The 25029-nt window shown below is 46.7% G+C and overlaps 1 protein-coding gene across 1 annotated transcript in view; it reads left to right on the top strand.

Moving 5' to 3' along the window:
* Positions 1 to 25029, top strand: part of ULK4 (unc-51 like kinase 4) — a 506210-nt gene that overhangs the window by 479152 nt on the left and 2029 nt on the right. The window contains exon 35 of the mRNA XM_060164074.1: positions 23916 to 24001. Coding sequence (XP_060020057.1) covers positions 23916 to 24001 — 86 coding nt within the window. The remainder of the gene's footprint in view (positions 1 to 23915; positions 24002 to 25029) is intronic.

Raw genomic sequence — 25029 nt, 5'->3', positions numbered from 1 at the left:
AGATCATACCAAGACCGACCCTCCAGAGTTTCACCACCTCCTGCCCAGGTCTTAGAGAAGGGACCCTTTCCAAGAAGCTCCCAGCAGACTTGCCCTAAAGTCTCAGTGACTAGATTCAGGTCAGGGTCCTGGCTGGCGATCGATCAGCTCCCAGGATTCACTTAGACAGTCAGAAATGACCTCCTGTCCCCCGGAGGCTCGGTTAGGAAGGGAAAAGTGGAAGCTGGCTTTGTTATGATCACACATGCTGTATTTCAATTTTTTTTTTTCTGTTTGTGAAATCACTTGAAGTTGAGTTTTCCCACAAAGCTACATACAAAGTAACCAGACTCAAACTGAATTTTAGTATAATTCTTATCTTTGTCCAAAAAAATCACTGTGTTCCCTTTAGGTCTTTCCAAGCACCCTGAAGGTAACTCTGAAGACACTTAACCCAGTCACATTATGTTACACAGACTCATGGCATCTGTTGGCCAACTGAAGGTCCAACCTAGTTTAAGAAAACAAGACTTACATACTCTGCCCCCAAATGTCCCCACGTGTAGCCCTGATAAATAATAAAATTCACTGGACTAAACTTTATGAGTAAACGTGACTTTGGTTCCGGTGCAATAACTTCCCGTTCACAGATGGCTCTCGTTCATATATTTGGACTCTGGCGGATGTTAATATCATCCTAGGAAGGTTTGAGGCTCTTACTGGGAGGATTTGGTTGAGAGAAAAACTCTTGCTTCTCCTGGAGTTACCGCCAGGCCCTCGATGTGCAGGGAGTACCTTGCGCATCGGCCTCTGCCATCTTCTGTGAGCGGTTTGCACACACAGTGAACAGCGCATTACCAGGTGAAATTGCAGCAGGCCGACCCTGAGACAGATAGTCCAGGCCTTGCTGTCTTGGGTCCCCGGAGAATCACGGTTGGGTAAAGATGATGGACATCCATGGAAAGCCTCCTGGATGAACTGTCACTCCTAGGGTTGAGGTCTTCAGAGAGGCTGAAGGCCTGAGGCAGCGAGGGCTGGTGTGGAGAGAGAAGGCAGCCCCGAGCGTGTGAGGGCCTGAGCTTGGGGTAGAAGGAAGATGCCCTGCAGTTTGGGCAAACCTGTGCTCCTACCCCGCTCTGAGTGTGTGTTCGGGGCCACCTTTCTTCACCAGACGCCAGCCTCCCTGCCTCCCTAGCCGTGGCTGTGGCTGCAGCCTGAGGTGTTGCCTGGGCCCTGCCTCCTCTCCTGAAGGCCTGGACGGGCCTTGGGGCTACACCCCAGCGGGACCCTCTGCGGCTCGTCACCGCCTCAGCCAGCCAGCTGCCCTCGCTCGCTCCCCCTTCCGCTGCTGCCTCAGCTTAGGGCAGGTTCGTGGCCTCTGAGGTCCTGGGCTGGGCAGAGCTAAAAATGCAGCCTCGTGAGGCTACGTTTAGGGCCAAATCCAGGCTCAGGACCTTCCCTCTCGGGCCCAAGAAAGCCGCTCTGAGCCACACTCCAGGTTAATTTAGGGCCAAATCCAGGCTCAGGAACTTCCCTCTCGGGCCCAAGAAAGCCGCTCTGAGCCACACTCCAGGTTAATTTAGGGCCAAATCCAGGTTCTGGAACTTCCCTCTTGGGCCCAAGGAAGCCACTCTGAGCCGCACTCGCCCCCTCTGAAAAGCTGAGCTAAAAATATTGCCCACCTCAGAGGGTTATTTCAAGGATTCAAGAAGATAACATATGAATGACCTTCACAAACCATAATGCACCGATCTATTATCTTTTTAAAGGAAATTGTACCATATCGATCTCTGAAGATACAGTCTGTCTTGTTCAGCATGGCACGTACATCTGTCCATCAAAACGAGGTCCCAGAAAAGACCTTCTTTCCCTAGTTCTTGACAAAATGAGTTCAGCTTTAAGGCAATCTCAGGTTCAAATTTCAGTTGATGAAAAGAATGTAGAGTGAACAATCTCTCATCCAGTGCTGTTTTCCAATCACTAGACTCTCCTCTCTGGAGGCAGCCAGAATGATCATTTTTCTGGGCATTGCTTCAGAGATGCTTTATGGAGGGGAATGTTGACTGTCCGTCATCCTCCCTTTTTACACAAATGGCAGCTGACTCTGCACACTGCACCTCTCTTTCCCACCCACCCCCCACTTGTTTTATCTTTGCCAATCAGAGAGGTGGTAATGGTATTTTGCTGTAGTTTTCATTTGTATTTTACTTACTGTAAGTGAGACTAAGCACGGTTTCCTGTCTAAAAGCCATGTGAGTTTCCTTTCTTGTGAACTGTGTTTTTGTATGTTTTGCCCATTTTTAAAAAAGTTGACCCTGTTATTGATTTCTAGGAGCTCTTTACTAGGGAAAGGAGCTCTTCGTGAACTATGTCGCAACTATTTTCCCAGTTTTTCATTTACCTTTTAAAAAATTATTTATTTATTTGGCTGTGCCGGGTCTTAGTTGTGGCATGCGGGATCTAGTTCCCTGACCAGGGGTCGAACCCAGGCCCCCTGATTGGGAGCGTGGAGTCTTAACCACTGGACCACCAGGGAAGTCCCTCGTTTACCTTTTGATTCTGTTCGTATTGGTGGTTTCCGAGCAGAATTTGATTTTATGTAGTCAAGTTTCTGTCAAAATTCTTTGCAAAAAAAAGGAGGAGGACAAAGTGCTGTTCAGCTCTGACCTTCCAGGGAGTCTGCCTCGAGCCTTTATTCTTTTTCTAACCCCTGTTGTGATCCTCTGATCTCCGCTGTCAGCCAAGGGAAGGTGGCAAGGGCTAGGGCTTTGACCTGGGATGGTCCAAAGAAGCAAGGGAAAGTCTAAAACTTTGAGCCTTGCACCAGATGGAGAACACAGATGACACCTGAAGTGAAGGACTGTCTTGAAGGCCAGGTAACTGAGCATAGGGCTTCCCCAGAGCTCTGGGAAGGGCGTCTTTTGTTCACTTGTGGTTGGTTAAAGGTTCTAAGCCCGCTCCACACTTACCATCATCAGACAACTGTAGGAGAATGAGAGAATTCACCTAGTCAGTGAGTTGAAATCCACAGTGTGTGGTCAGCCAGTAGGGCAGGTGTCTGCCATTCACAGATACCTTCCCTAGCTCACTTGCTCCCCCCAGACACTAAACCAGGCTCTTGTGGATCGACGATAGTCTCACCTGTTACATATTCTGCCATTGTAGAATCCTGGAATCGGGCTGGTTCTCAGTCCTTTCTGCATTGAGGTCCCTTCCTAAAATACAGCTGTGGCAAGGCCCATGCCCAGCAAGGACAGCTTGCTACCCACTTGCTCTGCCTGTAGGCTGGTGGCAGCAGCAGCTGAGTCAGTCTTGGTCGGTGGGCACAGCAGAGCCTTACGTTTCCTGGGCAAATGGCATCACCGTGGACCCCACCAATGTTGGGAAAGATTCTGAGCGGGTTCACCAGCAGCTGAGTTATCCTCTCTTGAGCTTTCCAGCATTTGACGGATACACCAACTTGTCTGAACTAGTAGCCGGAAGGTTTGCTCCGAATGCCATTACTGCTTCTTCCCCACCCTTTCTCTCTCCGCCCTTTGGCCATTCTCTTAAAGCCGGATTCTAATCTTTCTTTGAATAGAGTATTTCTCAAAAGAAATGTTTTCTCCCTCTGCTAGATACTCGTGCAAGAGAAGATACGCAGGAGGCTTTGATCTTCTAGGCATTCTTTTTAAGTTTGATCTTTTGATCTAATGTTTTGTTTCTGTGTACTTAATGGTTTGCTTCAAAATCACCTAAATATCAAGTCAAAGAAGACAAATACTTTTCAAAAGCAGAACCCATACCCATGCTTTATTGTAGCCCCTAACAAAGCGCTATTAAATTGTCCTTTGCAACCAGCAAATTGTTTCTACCCTGGCAGGAGGTGAAGAGCAGAGCTGCGCCAACCGGAAGTCCAGATAGCGAATGACACGGCAGTCACTCTGCTTTGTCCCATCACTGTCCTAATATCCGTTATAGGAAGTAATATATAAGTTCTTCTTGCAGGACGTTCACTGAGCACCACAGGCTGTGCAGTGGGCCCATGTCTTTCTTGTGAGGGCTTTGAGTTGACCTAGTTCACCCTACTTCAACCCCATTGGACTCTGGGCCTCTGAGGCAGTTTAGTGGGCAGTGCAGGGCCCAGCTGTCTCAGGCACTCCCACACAGAAGTGTTAGTGGACAGGGCACCGCATCCAGGTTATCAGAGTTGCAGAGCTACGATAGAGGCATTCTTTTCCCATCACCCTTCATCTTCCCTGCTACCAGGTAGGTAGGAGTCCTAGGCACATGAAGCCATGAGATACAGGGCGCAGAGGAATTCCGACAGCCTGGAGCACAGCTGCATGGGATGTAAGTGGCTGCACTGCTTGCTGAAGTGTCAGAAGTCTAAACAAACTGCAGTGGATCAAGCCCACCAGGATTTTTATTCTGGTTCAGTATAGGTATAGTCATGTAGTCTAGGCCAAGGCCTGTAATTAATTTGGCTATATCTGTGCCAAAAGATTCTTGCAAATAAGAATTTAAGATTCTGAGTTTGCTACGCATCTTTAACTGCATGAGTCAGTCCTTAGAGCTTTTTTTTTTAGAAAAAGCTAATTAATCTGTGCTTTCTGAAGAAAACTGTTACCACTGTAACTGAACATCAGTGTATTATTGGCTATCCATGTTGCTGTACAACCTTAAAATATACTGCAAAGTAATGCATGTGCACACAAAAAAGGAAAAACTGGACATGTTCTAGGTATCCAGCGATAGAGAAATGTTTAGATAAATTTTGGATGTGTAAGCATTACAAAGTAGTACATGAGGACTTCCACTTTAGGGCAAGATGGAAGAATAGGACATGATACACCCTCTCGCCTGAAACAACAACACGATATATATAAACAGTATATAATAAGCAATAAAACAGTGGTTTTTAAGACACTGGGCATTAGGCAGTGAAAGATAGTGATCCCTGAAAGACAGTATACAACAGTCCTACCCAACAGCCAGTATCCTAGAATTGAATCTCATTGGCCTGGCTTGGGTGACCTTCCACTGGGACTTCTTAGACAGGCTTTGGTCGTATGCCCACACCTGAAGGAAAGAGTGGGTATCAACCTCATCCAAACCACACCCAAAGAAAAGTCCAGAAGAGAGAAAGCGGTCTGGACAATTAAAGTACTGCTCCCATCCCAACAGGCTGTACCCAAGATCCTAACGCCTTTGCCCTGCCAGGACCATGATCCTGGGGTGCGCTGGGAAGTGGCTCTCTGAGGGGGACTTTGGAAGGGATGTGGCTGGGGCCATGGCCTGCGTGTGCTGCTGGCTGTCAGGAGAGGGGACTGCTCTGGACACTTGAGAGGAGGAGCTTGTTGGGATGGTTCCTTGGTATTTTGTATATTTTCTATTCCAGACGAACCTCGAATCATATCAAATTCCATCCAAAAAACTCTCATTGGCGTTTGATAAGGGTTGCATTGGATTTTCAGGTGAACCCTGAGAGCTGACGTCTTTCTGTATCTTCTTCTCATCCCTGAGCATGTAATTTCTCTTCTCGTATTTGAATCTCCTTTAGAAGTTTTCAGTTTTCTCAATAAGTCTTGCACAGTTTTTGTGAGTTTACTTTTCCTCTCTAGGTATTTCATAGCATTTGTCATCTTTTCTTTATTTTCTAACTGGTTATTGTAGATTGTATCACGTGTGATTATTTTGGTTCCCAAATGACAAAGAAAAACTCAGTTAAAACTTCTTTATAATAAGTGATTGGGTAAGCAAACTGGTATATCCATACAATGAAGTACTAAGTAATAAAAAGGAAAGGATTAGCGATACGGGCTACAATATGGATGAATCTCAACATAATTATGTTGAGTAAAAGAAGCTAGACAAAAAAGAATATGTACTAGATGACTCCACTTATATAAAATTTCATGAAGTGCAAAGTAGCATATTGTGACAGAAAGCAGATGAGTGGTCACCTGGATAAGGCGGGGGGAGTGGGGAGGAGAAGGAAGAGATTATAAATGGGCAGGAGGAAACTTTTGAGGGTGATGGGTATGTTCACCATCTTGATTGTGGTGTTTGCGTCACATAGGTATACAACACGTGTACATATACACGTATGTATACGACTGTATACATATGTACTATATACTCACATATATACAGCTGTATACATATGTACAGTTTAACAAACTGTACAGCTTCTGTTTGTATAGTTTATCATGTCAATCAAGCCTCAGTAAAGCTGTTAAAAATTAATATGTGCAGACAGAATGAAAGTGATAAAATATAGAAAAAGGATGTAGAAAATGTAAAAAAAAATAGTTTTATAAGTCCTATATCAATTAGGTAAAAACTGCACGTGATACAGATGGTTAAAAAGAAACCATTTAGAAAGATGTTTATTTTAGGGAAAAAAAATTATTACAGTAAATTTTGCCAGTTGTTTTAATAATGCAGAAACAAATAGAAGACAAAAATGCACTCTATTCTCAGATTTTGTCATTTTTATGGATTTGAATTTCTATTTCTCTATTTAAGGTTTTTAATAGCTTCCTTAGAAATATAAACTTTCTGTGCCAAAATCGCTTCATGTATAAAATGGGAACTTTAATAGCACTTAACCCTTAGAAGCTTAAATGAGCTAATTCATTTGTGAGTTCTTAGAACAGCAGTACCTGGCATACAGTAAGTGCTCAGTATTTGTTCGCTCCTGCCATGACCAGCTGCTACTAACAGGGCGTTGCCACAAGGCTACCTTGGATCTCGGAAGGACCAGCAGAAGATTGAGCTTTAGAGCACTGATTCCCCCCCATCACTGTGTACTCAGAGACAAATAACAAAAGTTAGAAAAGACATAGGGAGGGAAGGGAAGGGGCTCAAGATCTTTGTTTATACTTTCTCACTCTGAGGACTTGAGACCTCACAGAAGTGCAGAGCGATTCTTTGGGTTCTGTAGGGAGAGGAGTGGACAGGTGGGGAGGTGGAGCCCTCAGTCAAGGTCATGGGCCCTCAGCTGGGTGCAGTATGATGGGTGGAGTGAGTACCTTACCTGAATGTCCAGTCCTGGCCCTCAGACCCTCCCCCCTCTGGCTGTCTCATCCTCACCTCTTTTTTTTGGACTTTGGGCCTGCTATTTGAAGAGGTAGTTTTTATTGTGTACAGATCCTTTTTTCTCTGAGTGACCTCTTGGCCTCCACGTTAGCTAACAGCCTGGTCTGTCATTATCCTGGGCTGCTGACAGTGATGTGTATATGTGTGTTTATTCTAATGTATATGTATATTTCACCTAGTACAGAAAAGTCTATAATTTTCACATATAACAGTTCATACTGATAAATAGTGTTTTCATCGCACCTTCAAACTAGAGGTAGTGTCATCACAAAGTACTGAGGGTGGAAAAAAGATGAGCCACCGCAGAGTCCAGGATGTTCCCCAGCACCCTTTCAGCTACAGTTATGTTCAAGGGCTTTACTCTATACTTCTATTTACTAAGTAATTTAACGTTATACGAAAGTGTAAAATCAAATGTTTACCATTTGAATAACTCTAAGAGGCATGGAGATTGTACTATTTAAAGGAATCCTATGAAGGTCCAGTATGTAGATAATCTGCCTAAAGTTGCATTTCCTTAAAACAGTCCCAGAATCCCTGAGGTCTTAACTCATGTTTCACCATCATGAACCAAAGCATCCCATCAAGGTAACAATGGATCGTGGTGCTATTCTGTCATGAGGTGAAATGGACTGTAGCCTCATAATAGCCCTAAATTAAGGGAGCCTATGTTCCCCTGAAGCCATCTCATCCAGATATGGGAGACTGTGCATTAGCAGAGGGCCATCAATTCCTGGAACTCATTTATCTATCCTAGGCCCAGTAACTGTTCCTAGGATCTTCTGTAAAAGGACATGTTGAGTGGCATGGAAAATTCCTACAGCCCGTGGCCTTTATTCTTTTCGTGGATTTGCACTGAAATTATTAGTGAAGCTAATTGAGGAGGATTATCCGTTTCCAAGGGATACCTTGGAATGGTGATCGAGTGATTATCCTCTAAATACAAAATAAGAACGTCGTGCCCGTCGCACTTTTTCCAGAATCCTGATCCATTCCAAAACTCATACAAAACTAATTTCAGGGGAATATAATAAAGCTTGCTTAACTTAAACTCTCACTCATGTTGGTCATATGGGAAAAAAAAGAAATACCTAGTGATAGCCGAGTGCCGGTTTGGTCTGGATATAAAACATCTCCCCTGGATTGGTTGAGTCAGTCAGTGTAACTGGTGAGCACTTTGGTCCAGAGAGCAGCTCAGGGGCTGGCCTCTGTGAGCTGCATCTGAGGTACTGCTGCTGGGCCGGCAGCAGCTATATGCAAAAGCTGTACTTTCTGGGGCCACATTCAGGGATGGCGGAGCGTGGGGTTTCAAGGATGCTTCGCCAGGGGGCGCTCTGCCTTAGGAAGCCTGGGAGGGCCCTGCAGCACACGTGCATTCCGGGTGGGATACATCCCAGTGATGGTCACAGACCCAGGTACCGCAGAAGGAAGGCCATTGTGTATCACAACAAAGGCTGGTCCAAGACCTAGCTTCATATGTAAAAAAAAAGGAGAGGTAACCTCCTGAATTTCCTCAGACATCCTAGCATAACTTGAGACGGCAGCATAATCCGCCTCAGCCAGGATCCAAAACCCAGGGTCTCTCAGCCTCAGCGCTGTGGACGCTTGAGCAAGTTTCCCCCTCCTCCCCTCTAGTGAAAGAAACGCTTTTCTCTGTCTCAGTTTATTTTCCTGTCTCTGCTCAGTGAAAACCTCCTTAGAATACTTCTGCCTCTGAACTAGGGTCCTTGAGGCACTTTAAGTCATGAATACTCAACCTCATCTGAAAGCACCGAACGGTTTCCTCTTGGGCGATGCTCTTTGGCTTCTAAGAAGCTTGACCTTGTACTCGGAGCCATTAAGGAAAACGTGGAGAAACCACGGCCCAGCCTGTCTGTGGGCAAACCACCCACTTCTGAGAATCCCCCCACGGTCACTCGCCTGGGTCGAGGGGGAGGCCCTCTTGGTCACAGAGCTCTGGGCCCGACTCTGCGAGGCCCCTTCTGTGTCCCGTCTGCTCTAGAAAGGCGCGCAGGCAGAGCCTGAGGCTTTTCTAGACCTCCACCCACTAGAGACTCACTTGCACCACAGCTCTGGCGTCCCTATCAAAGTGCTCAGGGTGACCCGGAAGGAGGCCGCACGAGTGGTCACTGCTCCCTTGAGTCCAGGACCCTAACCCTGTCCTGTCACCAGCACCGGCTCCTTGTCCCCGTGCCCCGCCTCCACCGGGGCCCAGCCGCCCAAGGATGAGGGCGGAGCCTGCAGAGGTCGGCCACCTCAGCCTGCCAGACCCTTCCGTAGAGGAATACCCAGGCTCTTTGATGTTGCTCCGGAAGCCTCCAAGACCTCGTTTCAGTTAATTTTAACCGAGGCCAGTTGGACACTTGTCGGGGAAGTTGTTTCCTGCACGTACCAACTCTGCTTGGCCCTGTGCGGTCCATCAGGTTCGCCCAGAGCGGGAATGTTTGGGTCGGCAGACTTCTCCTGGGAGTTTTCCACCCCCTGTCACGCACATGCACACACCCTGTCATCACCCAGCTGTGCAGAACGGATGCTTTGGGGGTCAGCTGACGGCTGACCTGTCTCTCTGAGGTGAAAATCCAGGAACTTCACCAGGCCCCTTCCCCCTTGTGGGACTAGCCTTTCTCAAAGGGCCTCACAAAGATTTCCCTCCAGCGGTGGTCTGGCCTGTGGGAGGGGAGCCCGAGATCTCAAAGGAGCTGCTCATTTTCTAAAAATGGTCATCGGTAAAATATTTCCAAATGGAGTATTTGATCAAGTCCCTCAACAAACATAAGAGCCACCAGGGGAATTTTCAGCAGTCAATGTCTGGCCTAAATTTGGACTAATTGATGCCTGATGGTTTTAATTATATCAACCAAATGTGCTTTAATTTTCCTTCCCATTTCATTTCCCTCCTGGTGTTATCAGTCCGAGGAAATTTCAGCAGCCCCTAATGTTTCCTTAGAGAGTCCCAGAGGATAAGGTAACGTTTGGAGGACAGTGCAAGACAGCAGAAGAAGTAAGTAGACTCTTAGGTCCGCCCGACCGTGTCTGCCTTGTTCGGATGGGTGTCGAGGGTGCTGCTGAGGTGACGGAGTCCCTCAGAAAGCAGGCTGCTCCCCGCGGCCACGCTTTTGCTGACCGTGGCTGCCTGTGTCTGCAGACCTGCCCGCCAGCCCTGAGCGGCCCCTCACTTGCCTTCCTGGCTGGAGGCCAGGCTGAGTGTTCTGGTCCAGTCTCCAGCCCCCGAGACCCTCTGTCGGAACTTACAAATCCCAACTCCATGCCTCTGGAGTCCTCTGTCGTGGCGGCCCTGAGGGCCTGTGGTGACAAGGTACTAGACCCAACCCCAAGGCTCCTTCTATACTTGTGAATTCAGTGGATTCACGGCAGCCAAGGGGCTTCTGCTCAGCGCAGCGTGTGACTATAAGCAGAAATTACAGCCGGCCACGACCAACTGACCTTTCCCCCCACCTGTGACATGTGTGTTTCAGGAGGAGGTTGAAGACTTCGCTCATTTAGGTGACAGTTTCACCGTGTGTTTCGAAAGTGGTCACTTACCAAAAAATGAAACACTCGTTTACTAAGTCTGTTTACAAGCTTGCTGGTAATGGTCAGTAATTTATGCCCGCCCCCCGAGAATTAATATGTAATCCGTGTTAGCAGTTTTTCAGATCTAAGCTCTCCATGCCTGCCTTTCCTTCCTCTTCTCGGAAAAGTCCTTGAATTGCTTTATTTCTGATAGAAATCTCCAGGGCTCTGTTTCCATAGCATAGAGGCTAGGATGCAGACTCTCCTCTCGTTCCCCGCCAAGGGTCTGTTTAGGTGCTTTGCCTGCGAGGAAAGGTCCGTCAGCACCCTCACCCCGGCGGTTACCCACGCCTCACCTCTGCTGACGTGCAGGCTCTGCTGTCCGGGACGAAAGGCCCGGCAGCATCTCGTCTGTGCTTAGTCGAAGGCTCAGCAGAAGGGAGGGTGCTGGCCGGTGAGTCCTTGGGTGTGGTTCGCTGAGCCCTGCCGCCTCCCCCTGGGCCGGTTCTGCAGCCCCTGCTCACTGGCTCCCTGCTTCCAGCGGGTCCCTGCGTCTGCCACCTCCAGGTCCCCAGCAGGGTCCTTCCCCGCTTAGGACCCGCGTGACAGCTGCTCTTCCCCTCCGCAGAATACGGGTCCCCAGTCTCTTCTCGTGGCTGGTTCTTTCTCACCGTCACATCCTCACGCGTCGTCTCCTCGGGGAGACTGTCCTGGGCACGCGGCCGCCCGCCGCACTTTCTCTTCTCCCCTCTCCCCTGCTTGATTCTTCCTGACGCCCACCGCTGTCTCAGATTATCCTGTTTACTCTTTTTTTAATTGAAGTATTGTTGATTTACAGTGTTTCAGGTGTACAGCAGAGTGATTCAGTTATACATACATACATACGTATATTCTTTTTCAGATTCTTTTCCATTATAGGTTATTACAAGATCTTGAATATAGTTCCCTGTGCTATACAGTAGGTCCTTGTTGTTTATCTGTTATATATAATAGTGGTTCTCTCTCTGTTAAACCCAAATTCCCAACTTATCCCTCCCTGCCCTTTCCCCTTTGGTAACCAAGCTTGTTGTTGTCTGTGAATCTATTTCTGTTTTGTAAATGAGTTCATTGTATCAGTTTTTAGATTCCACCTGTGAGTGATGTCATATGCTATTAGTCTTTCTCTGTCTGACTTATTTCCCTTAGTATGATCATCTCCGGTTCCATCCATGTTGCTACAAAAGGCATTATTTCATTCTTTTTTATGGCTGAGCATTATTCCATTGTATATACATAGACAGCATCTTCTTTATCCGTTCATCAACCGATGGACATTTAGGTTGTTTCCATGTCTTGGCTATTGTGAATAGTGCTGCTAAGAACATTGGGGTGCGTGTATCTTTTTGAATTAGAGTTTTCATCTTTTCTGGTTATATGCCCAGGAGTGGAATTGCTGGATCATGTGGTGACTCTGTTTTTAGTTTTTTAAGTATATTCCGTTTACATTTTAACTGTGTTTCTCACAGTGGAAGCTCTGCCTTGACACCCATCCTACACTATATCCCCAGAATCTAACTAAAGAGGACTTGGCATATAGCAGGTGGTCAAGACACCCTGTCTTCTTCTTTTTTTTGGCCACGCCATGCTGTTTGCGGGATCTTAGTTCCCCAACCAGGGATCGAAACTGCGCCCTTGGCAGTGAAAGCGCAGAGTCCTAACCACTGGATCGCCAGGGGATTCCCAACACCCTGTCTTCTTGACCACAGAATCATGCTAACTAAGATTTGTCAGACCCTTTACTGCTGCAGAAAGAGCCTTCATGTGTATTCAGCTCGTGTCAGACTGTGATTTCTTCTCTGCCCGCCTCTCACTAACCTGAGGGCCTTGGGAGCGAGGATGGTAACGCTGGAGACCTCAAACTGAGCCTGTCCCCATCGTCATTTCACATAATCGCAGTCACGATCCACACATTGCTTTTGTATTTTCTGCTCTTTACCTAACATTACAAGGTGTGCGTTTTCCTGATGGTTCTTATTTATGATGCTGGATCACAGCAGCGTGGTTTAGTGGCCGACAGTATCCTCACTAGGTCGAGTGAGGAATTGGGGAAAGAAGGAAACTGGGGGGACCTATTAAGCCTTGTTGACCTGATATCACTCACTTGCCCCCGCCCCTTTCCCCACCATCCAATAGAAAGTTCAGAAAAAGGACTGGAAGCAGGCACTGAATAAGCCACTTCCGCTCTCTACTTCTCCACCTCAAAGCCCCGCCCTTAACACACACACCCTACCCACACCACAAATTCAAGGACTGCGTTGTCAAATAGACCCCTCAGTGTGACCCCATAGAGCATTCCTGAGGATCAGCTGAGATTTGTTTGGGTCAAGGTCCCATAATATCTCCTCACATAGTTCCTCACTTCTTACTACCCTAAGTTCTCACACTTACCAAATCACAGGACAGTTACTATCTTGGGTGTTTTCTCTTGTGAGGAACTGATTCCAGACACATCCCGCAGTTGACATCCTAGCACCACTGACTGGGAAACGTATTCTATCGTGTTTGCCTTTCTAAGCACTTGGATCAGGTCCTCTGGGGAAAATGGTGCGGTCTGATCCTGTGTTTCCCCAGAACTTTCTTTGGGCCAACTTACAGTTTATTCTTATATCCACAAGAGATCCACAATCCTATTTCTTTGCCAATTAAAACTGCTTTTTCCTCACTTATTTTGGACTTGGCTGTTGTAGTTAGTTGGATCAGGTCTAAGAGATTTCCCAAACCAGCTATATTTATATTCAACATTTTAAACTTACTGGATGGAATGGCCAGAAGCTGATGTCATTATGAACAGTTTCTAAGCATTAAGGGCATTTTTACTGCCCCGAAGAGAGCTGAAGAGAGCTTCATTTAGCTGGCCTAAAATGAAGAGGGCAGATACGGATAATTTTCTTCTAGAAAGCAACTGTGTCTTACGGGGTGAAAAAGAAAAGCATTTACATCCTCAGCATGTCATTTCCATGAGCTCTGGATTTAGCAGGTGCCCACAGGTACAGACGGGAGTTTGGAGAGGAGAACTGAGGTGTCGGGCCAGGTTGGGGAGCGTACAGACCCCAGGAGGAGAGGAAGGAAAGGTCAACAGAGAGAAGAAAATCCTTCCACACTGGCGTGTTCTCACTAAGGTCAGCTCGCCCATGCCACTTGGTAACTATTTGCCCACCATCTGTCCTCCTTTGCTTTTGCTGCTTTTCCAAATCTGGAAAGATCAGATGAGAGGAGAGTGCTCCCCAATTTGACCCCGGCTCTAGAGACTGCAGTCTTAAACATGGCAGGCCAAGCCATTCCTTACGGGACCTGGGCTCCTGGAAGCCGGGGCTGGCTCCCCCTGGGCCAGAATGGCAGCCTCCTCCTTACTCATGGAAGGTGTCAGCTCCCGCCTTCCCCAGTGGCCACTGGCTGTCTCTGTGCCGCTGCTTCTGCAGCCAGACCCTTATGGGGGCGGCAAAGGGCAGCACGGCGACGGGGGCAGGGAGGGCGGTGGAGCGAGTTGGCCAGATCTGGGTCTCCATGCCAGCCTCACCCCATCTCTAATGTGAAGTCATAGAAGACCTTCCTCGCAGGGTTATTGTGAAGAGAACAGGAGATAATGGTACACAAATTGTAAGTTCACGTCCCATCCCCAGCAGGGACAGCCCTCCACCTGAGGGTGTGAGGAGAGATGCAGAAAAGCCTTCTGGTCGCCAGGCGCTAAGAGAAACTGTGAAGCGCGTGGTGGTCTGCACATCAGGATGTGTTTACTGGAAGTACATATGATCCAGGGACTCCTTCGGTCAAGACCTGGAACCCCTGACGCCGTCTAGGAGAGCGATTCTGTGGACCCTGCTCCCACTGGAAATGATGGGGATCAACAACAGCAACAGTGAGGGGAGCAAAGGGTGCCAGACGATCTACCGGGGTGGCAGGGGGCACCAAGCAGCACGGTTGGTAAGCCTTTACACTAGATCACCGGCGTGCAGCCAGTGGAGCCTGAAGTGAAACACCGTGTCATCGGTCTCTCGGCCATTGATGGTTATTAATCAGCCAGTCGGCCAACAGCTGAGCAGTGTGCTTAGCAGACGTGAGGATGGAACGGACTCTCTGGAAGGGCACGTGGATCTTGAAGGTGGGGAGACTGGGTCTTAGCTCAGTTCCACTGCCTGCTGGCCAGGTGACCTTGGGCAAGTCACATTAGCCCTGCTGGCTTCCGTTTCCTCTTCTGTAAAGTGAGCCTAGGAATACTTCTTTTTCATGGTCGTCAGAAAGATCACATATTTGAAAGCACTTAACTCTGTTCCGGCACATAACAGGTGCTCCGAAATGGTGGTTTCCTTTCTTGAACCAAATTCCAAGCTCTTTTTGCTCTAATGCCTGCTGACTCAGTTAGTTTTATAGACAAAGGTGAATCACGACAGTTTTTACCTGAAACCTAGGTTTTCTTAGCTCTGACTGTGCATGTTGGTGAACGCCCTGCGCATCCTCCCACCCTCTCCCCTCCCCGTTCTCCTTGAATGCTCGGCATGGAAACTCATGGGTGCTTTTGAACAAGAGGAGCTCAGCTATTTTCTTCCTCTTCAGCCTTCTTCAACTTGAGGAATCACTGTATCCGGACGCCACCGTCTTCCCGGGCCTCTGTGCTGCCAGGGTCTCCCTGTGAGTTAAAGCTACACTGGGCTCCATGCGGCGCGTGGAAGAACGCCTCCGTAGCAGTCCGCCTGGATGCAAAGATGGTGCCGCTTCTGGCCCGATACCACCCAGGTTCAGTGTAATGTCTCGGTCTCCCTGCAGAGAGCCTGAGTTCACAGGATCTGGGCCAAATCCGGGTGACTAAGGCTTTGGAACTGGGCCTGCCTCATGCACAGGCCCACACCTCTGCCCTCGAGATGCCCCGGTGTAGGTTCCAGCTGGACCCCCTCACTCCTTGGTGATCAGCAGATCTACTGACAGGCATTCTTAGGGATGCCTCTAGATTTCCTTCAGATCATCCACCTGATTACTAGCCTGGGTCAGAAGGGGGCCTTTTGTTGAGGAATATAACATTTCTAAATGGACTCCCGGGAAGGTACAGATGCCATGAGGCAGCCAAAGGCCGTGCACGAGAGTTACTCCCTTCCACCCCGGACGCATTCAGCAACTCATGGAAGACGCACACGGGCCTGGATGCGGAGCAGCTTGTGTTCATACAGTCTTGCTTTACATGTGGATGTGAAAGGCAGCTCAGGAAATTTCTGGAGACACCCAGAGTGAGCGCCAGGTGGAAAGCGGGGAGGGACGGCCAGATTCCATCACGCCGACCAGAGGTTCTTCCCGGATTCCAGCCTGGCATCAGACGGCAAGGGGATAGCGTGTCTCGATGTGCAAGGGGTAGAAATGGCTTTGAAGTAACAAAAACCTTAACTGAAGAGAAGACAAAGTATATGTTAAGAGAACAAAATAAAGGGGCTCGATGGACAGGTTTATTTTTGAAATTGAAACTCTCTGAAGTAGAGTCGTCATCGTTACCTGCTTGTTTTTACTCGTATTTATGAGATCTGAAGGCCACGGAATTAAAATAATCCTCCCGTGTGTGTCTGTAACAACAAGCACCGGGGAGCACCTGGGCCACGCTTGCTCTCGTCAGCTCCGTCTGCTGGGTTTTTTCTGGTCTGTCCGTGTTGCCCGGGCCTGTCTAGAGGAACTCACGATTAGAAAACTAAGGTTAACTTGGCGGCGGCGTGCCACACACATTCGGGATCAGGGAAGAGACAGACACGTATTATTACACGCTCGTAACAGAGGCCGGCGGCCTGCCTGTGCCTGCCTCACTCACGGCTACGGAGCTCCACACGTGAAACCGTTTCCAACCAGAGACGCTGGCAGCGGAGCTTTAACGAGCTGCAGGAGGACGATGCTGTGAGTCAGATTCATGGGCATAAACTCACAGTGTATCACGATGATACGAAGTAAAGTACATTCTGACTTAACGCGTTTTTAAGGCCTTTGCTGAGGAATGTTGGCACCAGGCCTGGCTTTGTCCCCCGGTGGCCACTGTGCCCCGGGAGACCTAGTCTCCCCTCAGCTCCCCCGGGCACACTGAGGAGGCTGCCAAGTTCAGGCTCCTGTCATTACCGAGGGCTTGAGATGGCTTCTTTTGGTAGTTTGCGTTTGGGAAGCTGAAATCCGGAAAGGAGCCAGCCCACACTCTGTCCTGGACGGTGGGTGTGTTTAAAAAAAAAAAAAAAAGCCACTACCTTACGATTTGTGAGCCTGGTGGGAACGTGAGGGATGATTCTGCAGGACACCAGCCTCTCCTTTCAGTGTTTTGGTTACGCAGTGATTCCTGAATGCTCATTGACACAACCCACGTTCAAGGGACTGTAGCAGAAGGTTGAATAAAGTAGCATATTTACCCAAAGTCCATCATCTGCTTTTTCATATCCCCTCAATTAAACAGAGATGGAGGAATTGTCTTTCCAAGTTGATCTTAATTCTAAGCTCAAATTCCCAACCTTTTTATGGTGTTTCCCTTAAAGATCCCAATGTTTTGAATGGATGCCTGTCTACCAGGTGAACTGCATGTATTTAGTATAATTCATGTTTCCATTTTGATTGACTTTAGCCATCCAGCTACAAGTCAGGTGTCTTAGGAGCAGGAAAAATGTGAGGCAGGCATGGCTTAGTTTTCAGGAAATGGACACCTGCCATTTGATGTTTTGAAATAATAAAATCTACTCATGGACTCTTAGAGGTCCAGGAACCTCTGCTATAGAACATTATTGCAAAATAAAATTGTTTCCTTGTCTTGGCTAATGGAAGTGACTTCTAATGAAAATATTAACTACAGGAGGAAGGTACTGTGTTGACACTCTTCGCTAGTGTCCTCTTGCATTATTTATTTTCTTAGAGAGTCACTGCAGTGCTCGCTCTTGACTACTGTCATCAGAGCCACGAGAAATTCTCCAGCAGTTGTTCAGCCGTGAATTCAGTATCTCAGTGGACAAGTGTCACTTTCCCTCCTGCCTCATGAAGGACGGGTCTCAGGGAGCCCAGAACGTTCTCTGCTTAGGTAACTCAGGAGAGGAGGAGGTGGGATGACTTTTGAGCAGACCCACAATTTGCTGTTTAACAAAGTTTAAGTACTGAGAAAATAGAAGGGTAAAGGCCACACTGTCTGATAAATACAGTGGGATGTTTCTAAAAGAAGGTCGGTACCCATCATAATTTATAACCTCTGGTGGCCAAAGAGGAGCCCAGACTCTGGGAGGAAGGAGTCACTCATTCCAAAGGATTATTTCAAAGTCATTTAAAATCCTAACATTACAAGCTTGACTAATCCTAGGAAATTGGTGTCAGAGGGCAAAATAATTTAGCAAGGCAAATTAAAAGTCTTATCTTTTCAAAAATTATCCAGACTTATCTTTACTGATATCTCATTAAAAATCCAGTCAGACCTATATACCAAGTAAGGCATGAAGGCTTTCCTAGCTGTTTTTCCATTTCCCTGTTGAAGGACGTCTCGGTTCCTTTTTCTTTTTAGTGATTTTTGAATAAAGCTACTACAGACTTTTGCACACAGGTTTTCGTGTGGACATAAGTCTTCATTTCTCTTGGGCAGATACCTAAGAGTACAATTGCTGGGCCGTATGGTAAAACTACGTTCAATTCTATAAGGAATTGCCAAAGTGTCTTCCACCGTGGCTGTACCATTTTGCATTCCCACAGCAATGAATGAGAGTTTCTGTTACTCTGCATCCTGGCTGGCCTTTGTTATTGTCAGTTTTATGACTTTTAGGCATTCTAATAGGTGTGTAGTGGTATTACATTGTAGTTTCAATGTGTGTTTCCCTAGTGACAAATGATATTGAGTATCATTTCATGTCCTTGTTTGCCATCTATAATACCTTCTTTGATGAAGTGTCTATTCAGATTTTCTGCCCATTTAAAAAATTGGGTTATTCTCTTGCTGAATTTTAAGAGTTCTTTATGTATTCTGGATAAAAGTCCTTTATCAGATATGTGATTTGCAAATATTTTCTCCTAGTCTGTGCTTTGTCTTATTCTCTTATCAATCTTCTACAAAGAGCAAAGGCTTTTTAAAAATTTTTATTGATTTATTTTTTAATTTTTTAAATTGAAGTATAGTTGATTTACAATAATGTTGGTTTCAGATGTACAGTAAAGTGATTCAGTTATACATACATATGTATATATCTATATTTTTTATTCTTTTCCATTATAGTTTATTGCATGATATTGAATATCGTTCCCTGTGCTATACAGTAAATCCTTGTTGTTTATCTATTTTATATATAGTAGTGTGTATCTGTTAATCCCAAATTCCCAATTTATCGCCCCCGCTTTCCCTTTGGTAGCCATAAGTTTGTTTTCTATGTCTGTGAGTCTGTTTCTGTTTTTAAAATAAGTTCATTTGTACTATTTTTTAGACTCCACATGTAAGTGATATCATATATTTGTCTTTCTCTGACTTACTTCACTTAGTATGATAATCTCTAGGTCCATCCATGCTGCAAATGGCAAAATTTCATTCTTTTTATGGCTGATTAATATTCCATCATACATATATAAAGAGCAAAGTTTTTAACATTGATAAAGTCCAATTTGTCCATTTTTTTCTTTCAGAGATTGTGCTTTTGTGTTGTATCTAAAAACTCATGAACAAACCCAAGGTCTCACATCTTTTCTCCTATATTTTCTTCCAGAAGTTGTATAGTTTCACATTTTGCATTCAGATCCATGATCCATTTTGAATGTTTTTTTTTTTTTTTTTTTGGCCATGCCTCACGGCTTATGGGATTTTAGTTCCCAGACCAGGGATCGAACCCAGGCCCTCGGCGGTGAGAGCGTGGACTCCTAACCACTGGACCGCCCAGGAATTCCCTTGAATGATGTTTTATTTGAGGTATTAAGATATGTTCCTAGGGTCATGTTTTTGCATATGGATGTCCATTTGTTCTAGCATCATTTGTTCAAACATGTTCCCCCATTCAGTTACCTTTGCACGCTTGTCAAAACTTTGATACTGTTTGTGTGGGTCTGCAAAAAATCCTGCTGGGGTTTTGATAGAAACTGCATTAAACCTATATTTTGGGAAAATTAATATCTTTACTATATTGAGTCATCTAATTCATGAACACATTATATCCATTTATTTAGTTTTTTTTAAATTTTTTCAGCATTTTATAATTTTTAACATATAGATCCTGACATATTTTGTTAGATTTATATCTTTGAAATTTGTCAGAACTTGCTTTATGACCCAGCATGTGGTGTATGTTGAAAAGTTTCCATGGACATTTGAAAAGAACATATATTCTGCAGTTGTTAGATGAATTTTTCTATATATGTCGATTAGGTCAGGTTTGTTAATCTTGTTGTATAAAACGTCCATATCCCTTCTGATTTTCATATGCATGTTACTGGGAGAGATTGAAAAATATCCCAGAATGATTATGGATTTGTGTAACTCTCACTTTGGTTCTGTCATTTTTTTGTTTTACAGATTTTGAGGTTGTTATTAGGTACGTTTAGAATTTAGACTTGATATATCTTCCTGGTCAGTTGATCTTTTTTTTTTTTTTTTTTAACTTATTTATTTATTTATTTTTGGCTGTGTTGGGTCTTCGTTTCTGTGCGAGGGCTTTCTCTAGTTATGGCAAGTGGGGGCCACTCTTCATTGCAGTGTGCGGGCCTCTCACTGTCGCGGCCTCTCTTGCTGTGGAGCACAGGCTCCAGACGCGCAGGCTCAGTAGTTGTGGCTCATGGGCCTAGTTGCTCCGCCGTATGTGGGATCTTCCCAGACCAGGGCTCGAACCCGTGTCCCCTGCATTGGCAGGCAGGTTCTCAACCACTGCGCCACCAGGGAAGCCCAGTTGATCTTTTTATAAATATGATATGTCTCTCTTTATTCCTAGTTATAATTATTGGCTTAAAGTCGACTTTGTCTGATATTAGCTATACCAACTTCCTTTGGTTACAATTTGTGTGGCGTCTCTTTTTTCGTTCTTTAAACTTCAGTTGCTCTGTGCTCTTATATTTAAGGTATGTTTGTGAGCATCGTGTAGTTGTGTTTTATTTTGGTTATATCTAATCTAACAATGTTAGTTAATCTTTTATTTGTAGTACTTGGTAAATTTAGATATTGATATATTTGGGCCTACATCTACCACATTACTCTTATTTCTGCTCTGTTTTTCCTTCCCTCTTTGGGTTTGGGTTTGTTTTGCTCTTTTTCTAGTTTCTTAACATGAAAGCTTGGATTATGGATTTGAGACGTTTCTTTTTTAATGTAAGTATTGTACTATAAATTTCTCTTTAAGCACTACTTCAACTGCACCCCACAGACGTTGATATACTGTATTGACATTTTCATTCAGCTCAGAATCATTTCTAATTTTCCTTGGGATGTCCTCTTTGATCCTTGGATTATTTGAGTGTGTTGTTTAACTTCCAAGTGATTTGGAGATATTTTTGTTATCTTTGTTATTTATTTCTAGTTTAATTCCATGATGATCAGAGAATATAATTTATATGATTTCAGTTCTCTTAAATTAGTAAATATTTGTTTTATTACCCAGAATATTGTATACCTTGGTGAATGTTCCTGGATTCTCGGGAGAAAATGTAAATTCTGCTGTTGGTGGGCTTCGTGCTCTACGAATACCAATGAGATCCAGTTGGATGACGGTGTTGTTCAACTTTTCCATATCCGTGCTGATTTCTGGTCTGCTCATCCTATCTGTTACTATAAGAGTTATTTGACGTCTCCAGCTACAGTTGTGGACTTGTCTGTTTTTCCTTTCAGTTGTATCAGTTTTTCTTTATGTATTTTAAATTTCTGTTGTTAGATGCATACACATTTATTGTTTTATCTTCTGAGTGAGAGAACCCTTTTATCAGGATGCTATGTCTTTATTTATCCCTGATAATTTTCTTTGTTCTAAAGTTTTCTTTGCCTGATATTAATACAGCCACTCTAGCTTTCTGTTGATTCCTGTTTGTATGGTGTATCTTTTTTAACCTTTTACTTTAACCAACACAGGTTGAAGGTGAGCCTAGAAGTTCATAAATAATTTTATGGGGTTGCTTTCTTGAGCTCTTCCCTGTTATTATCTCCCCAGTACTTTCTGGCTCCCTGGTCTCCCATTTTCTGTCTGGCCACAGACTGCTTAACCTCCACAACTGTCATGTCGGGGCCAAACACTGTGAGAACAGAGAGAGAGAGAAGAGTTTTGGCTGTTGGCTCCTGTTGCTGCCACCACTGCCACCACAGAATTGCCTGGGGCCTGGGGCAAGAGAGAACTGAGGAAAAGGAAAGGGGGGTTCATCTAATCTCTCTGAGCTTTTCCAAGTTTCCTTTCCCATTCCTCAAGCCTGGCTTCTCCTGGGGCTCTCTCGTGTGCCCCACTTCTGGGGTTTGGGTGTGTTGAGTTCAAGGTGGTCTGTACTGGAGGGAGAGGGGAGACGGCGCTTCGGTTTCAGGGTCCTTCCCCAACCTGCCAGTGTTGTTTACTTTTCAGTGTTCTGAGAGAGCTGCGCTGTGCATCCTGTTCAGGCTTTACATGGAAAGGGTGGCATGTGCTTTCTCTGTCTTTCCCAGAACTAGAACCTCTGATTGATATTATTTAAAATTTTTATTTTCTAATTAACTCATATTGATAGAACAACAGTTGATGTTGCTAGTAAGAGTTCAGGTAAGTGGCCAAATCACATAGTTTTCAATGAATTCTCTTGGCTTTGTTTATGCTTGCATTTATGTCAGCTGCACACGGTGCTATTCTCGTCTCTCCCTTTGATCACATAGTTTTCTTCTGTTTGCACCTTCCAACTAGCCTCGTGAGTGAATGTAGTCTTGTTATCTCTTTGCAACTTGGAGCACAGCCTCTTACCCACGATCCCACGGTAGGGCTGGTCAGGGCAGTGAGTCTGGATGTAGCTCAACTGAGCTGTATGAGGCAGGGTTTTGAGAAAAATTAGATGGGAATCCTCACTGAGGACCCTTTCAGGGTAAGTTTGTGCTTGCTTCAGACAGAATTGAACTACAGCAGCCTTCTGAACTCATCAAGTGGGGTGTAATTTCAGAACAAATTTACACACAGCTCTTCTAAGATGCAAATCTTTGCAGAAATGACACCTGATGCAGTCGAGCTGGCCGCCGGGGCCTGGCACACTCAGGAAGCGGGATAGGGCCTCAGTGGAGGTGCACATTCATTCACGTGCAATTCACAGGCCACATGAAGGTCTAACTACCCCTGTGACCTTCCTATCACCATGAGTGAGTGCTTAAGAAATATTCAGCCTCTCCCTGAGAACTACAGAGATGATAATCCAGCCCTGGTTGCTATGATCAAGTGGAAAGACAGAAAATGGTGGGGACAGCCGAGGCCAGCCTGGTTCCAGCCTCATGTGGCGTTAGGGTCACGCTCCCTGTGTACTGCCGTACTGGTCCCTTAATCTCACTAAGCTTCAGTCACCTCATCTATAAAACACACTACATGCTTACCTTGCAAGGTGAGGCTACTGAAAGGGATAAGTGAGAAAATGTACAGGAAACTGCAGAGCCTTCTGAAATGTGAAGTTCCATACAAGTGTTTATTAGAAAATATTTATTAAATATCAAAGATAAAAATAGGACATGAAAGGTGAATTAAGAGAAACAGTCGAATTGCAGAATCAAGGTTCATTCCTGAAGTCTTCTCTGCCTCGTAGGGCATGGACTCGTTTTACCGAAGGGCTGAATTAGGAGGTCTCCAGGAGCCTGGGCTGCGTCAGCACCTATCCGAGTCCCTTCCAGCCCTGAGAGCTGATGATTCTGCCTCTGGTGCCCAAGTGTCCCTCCTCTGTGTCTCCCGGGCCGGTGGCCGTTGGCAGAGGCACACTTCCCAGGGTACGCGGGTGAGGGTGTGACCAGTTTGATTCCCAGTGCCTCTTTCTTTTCCCAGGCTCCTGAGATCACGGGAGCCCAGCATCATCCTTCTGTCCATATGAAAGAGGTTGTGTCGGGCTTGGGACGCATGGGCCCACTGGGTCCCGGAACCGACAACTGGAAAGTTTGTTCACCCATGATGTGCTTTAACTGAAATGTTCAGGCTTCCAGAACACAGACCCTCCTGAGGGACCTACGGGAGGCACCCCATCCTCCCCTGGCGCATCTCCAGCTGCAGCAGGACTCCTTCCTGCTCACCCCAAGGGTTGCCTCCGTGGTCAGCAGCGCACTGGGGCTCAGCGCTCACTGCCCAATAGCACTGGTGGCCTGAGACTCAGGGTGCCCGTCCAACGGATCATGGGTCAGGGATGGGCCAGCCGACCGCTTTCCTCTCCCTCCCTTGCAGATCACCTCCAATGAGAAGCACCTGGAGAGCCTCAAGAATTCGGGCAGCCTCCTGCGGGCTCTGGAGTGGCTGGCTGCGGCTGGGGGGTACGTAGGCCCAGGAGGGCTGTGGGAGGAGCAGCACAGAGCGTACCTGGGCTCAGCAAATAGCCTGGCATTCCTTTTCTCCGCTCTTCTTTCTTCCCCCGCCTCCCGGTTTCCCCTACACACCAGGGACCGTCACCTTCCCGCCTGACACTGCCCACTGAGATCCCTCCCTCCCAGTGTGGGATGGGCCACTCTGCCCCCCACCCCCCAGGAGTCCCCACTGTGGAGGCAGGGAGAGGTAACGGGAGGGAGAAAAGAAGAGCATCCCGGCCCTGCAGCGCGGGGAGGCCGTATTCCCATCTACAGATGGCGACGGGAGCAGATTATGACCAGGTGGGAGACCTGATGAACCTCATGAGAAAAGCAGTACCTGTTTGTGCACACGTGCCCCCCGCAGCAGCCTGGCCAGAGGCCCCATTACCACCACCTTGCAGAGGGTCTGGAGGCCCACTCTACAGCCCCGGCTGCCGTCAGAGGGAAAACTTGAACGCCTAGAACAGTTTGACACTGAGAAGCTGAGGTTAGGTCAGCCTCTCAGTCCTCAGCTTCACAGTCAGTACGTCTAGAGCATCCTGGAAGTGAGGTGCCGAGACCAGGACGGCCGTGTCACCCGGAACACGCTGCACCCTGTGGAGGGAGGAACCGGCCTCTCTGCCAGCCCCCCGGTGACGCCGATACTGGTGTAGTGAGGGCGCTGGGAGGGTTCTTGCCGTTGCCGCACACACCCCTGCACTCCCTGGAGAGGCGGTTCCGGGGTTGGGGGGGGCAGGTAGGGCTGACGAGTCATTTAAAATGTTAGTGCCACGTGACCAGAGAAAAATGGCATGGGAATAAAGAGAGAACTGCCCCCAGGTATCCACCCTTTAGGCAGCCGGTGTGCTGTGTAATGGCTCACTGCATGTGACAGTGCCAGGGCCTGGCAGGTGGGCTCTGGGGGCGGTTCAGGGGCTTGATTAAATGACTCGGGTGAGTGCCTTGTCCCCAGAGCTGAGGGAGGCGGCCGGAGGGCGTGGTGGCCCCTGAGCTGC

Source organism: Lagenorhynchus albirostris, chromosome 10 (assembly GCF_949774975.1).
Source record: "Lagenorhynchus albirostris chromosome 10, mLagAlb1.1, whole genome shotgun sequence".
Lineage (NCBI taxonomy): Eukaryota > Metazoa > Chordata > Mammalia > Artiodactyla > Delphinidae > Lagenorhynchus > Lagenorhynchus albirostris.
Note: the sequence above shows the minus strand (reverse complement) of the source record. Positions and strands in the feature narration are given on the sequence as shown.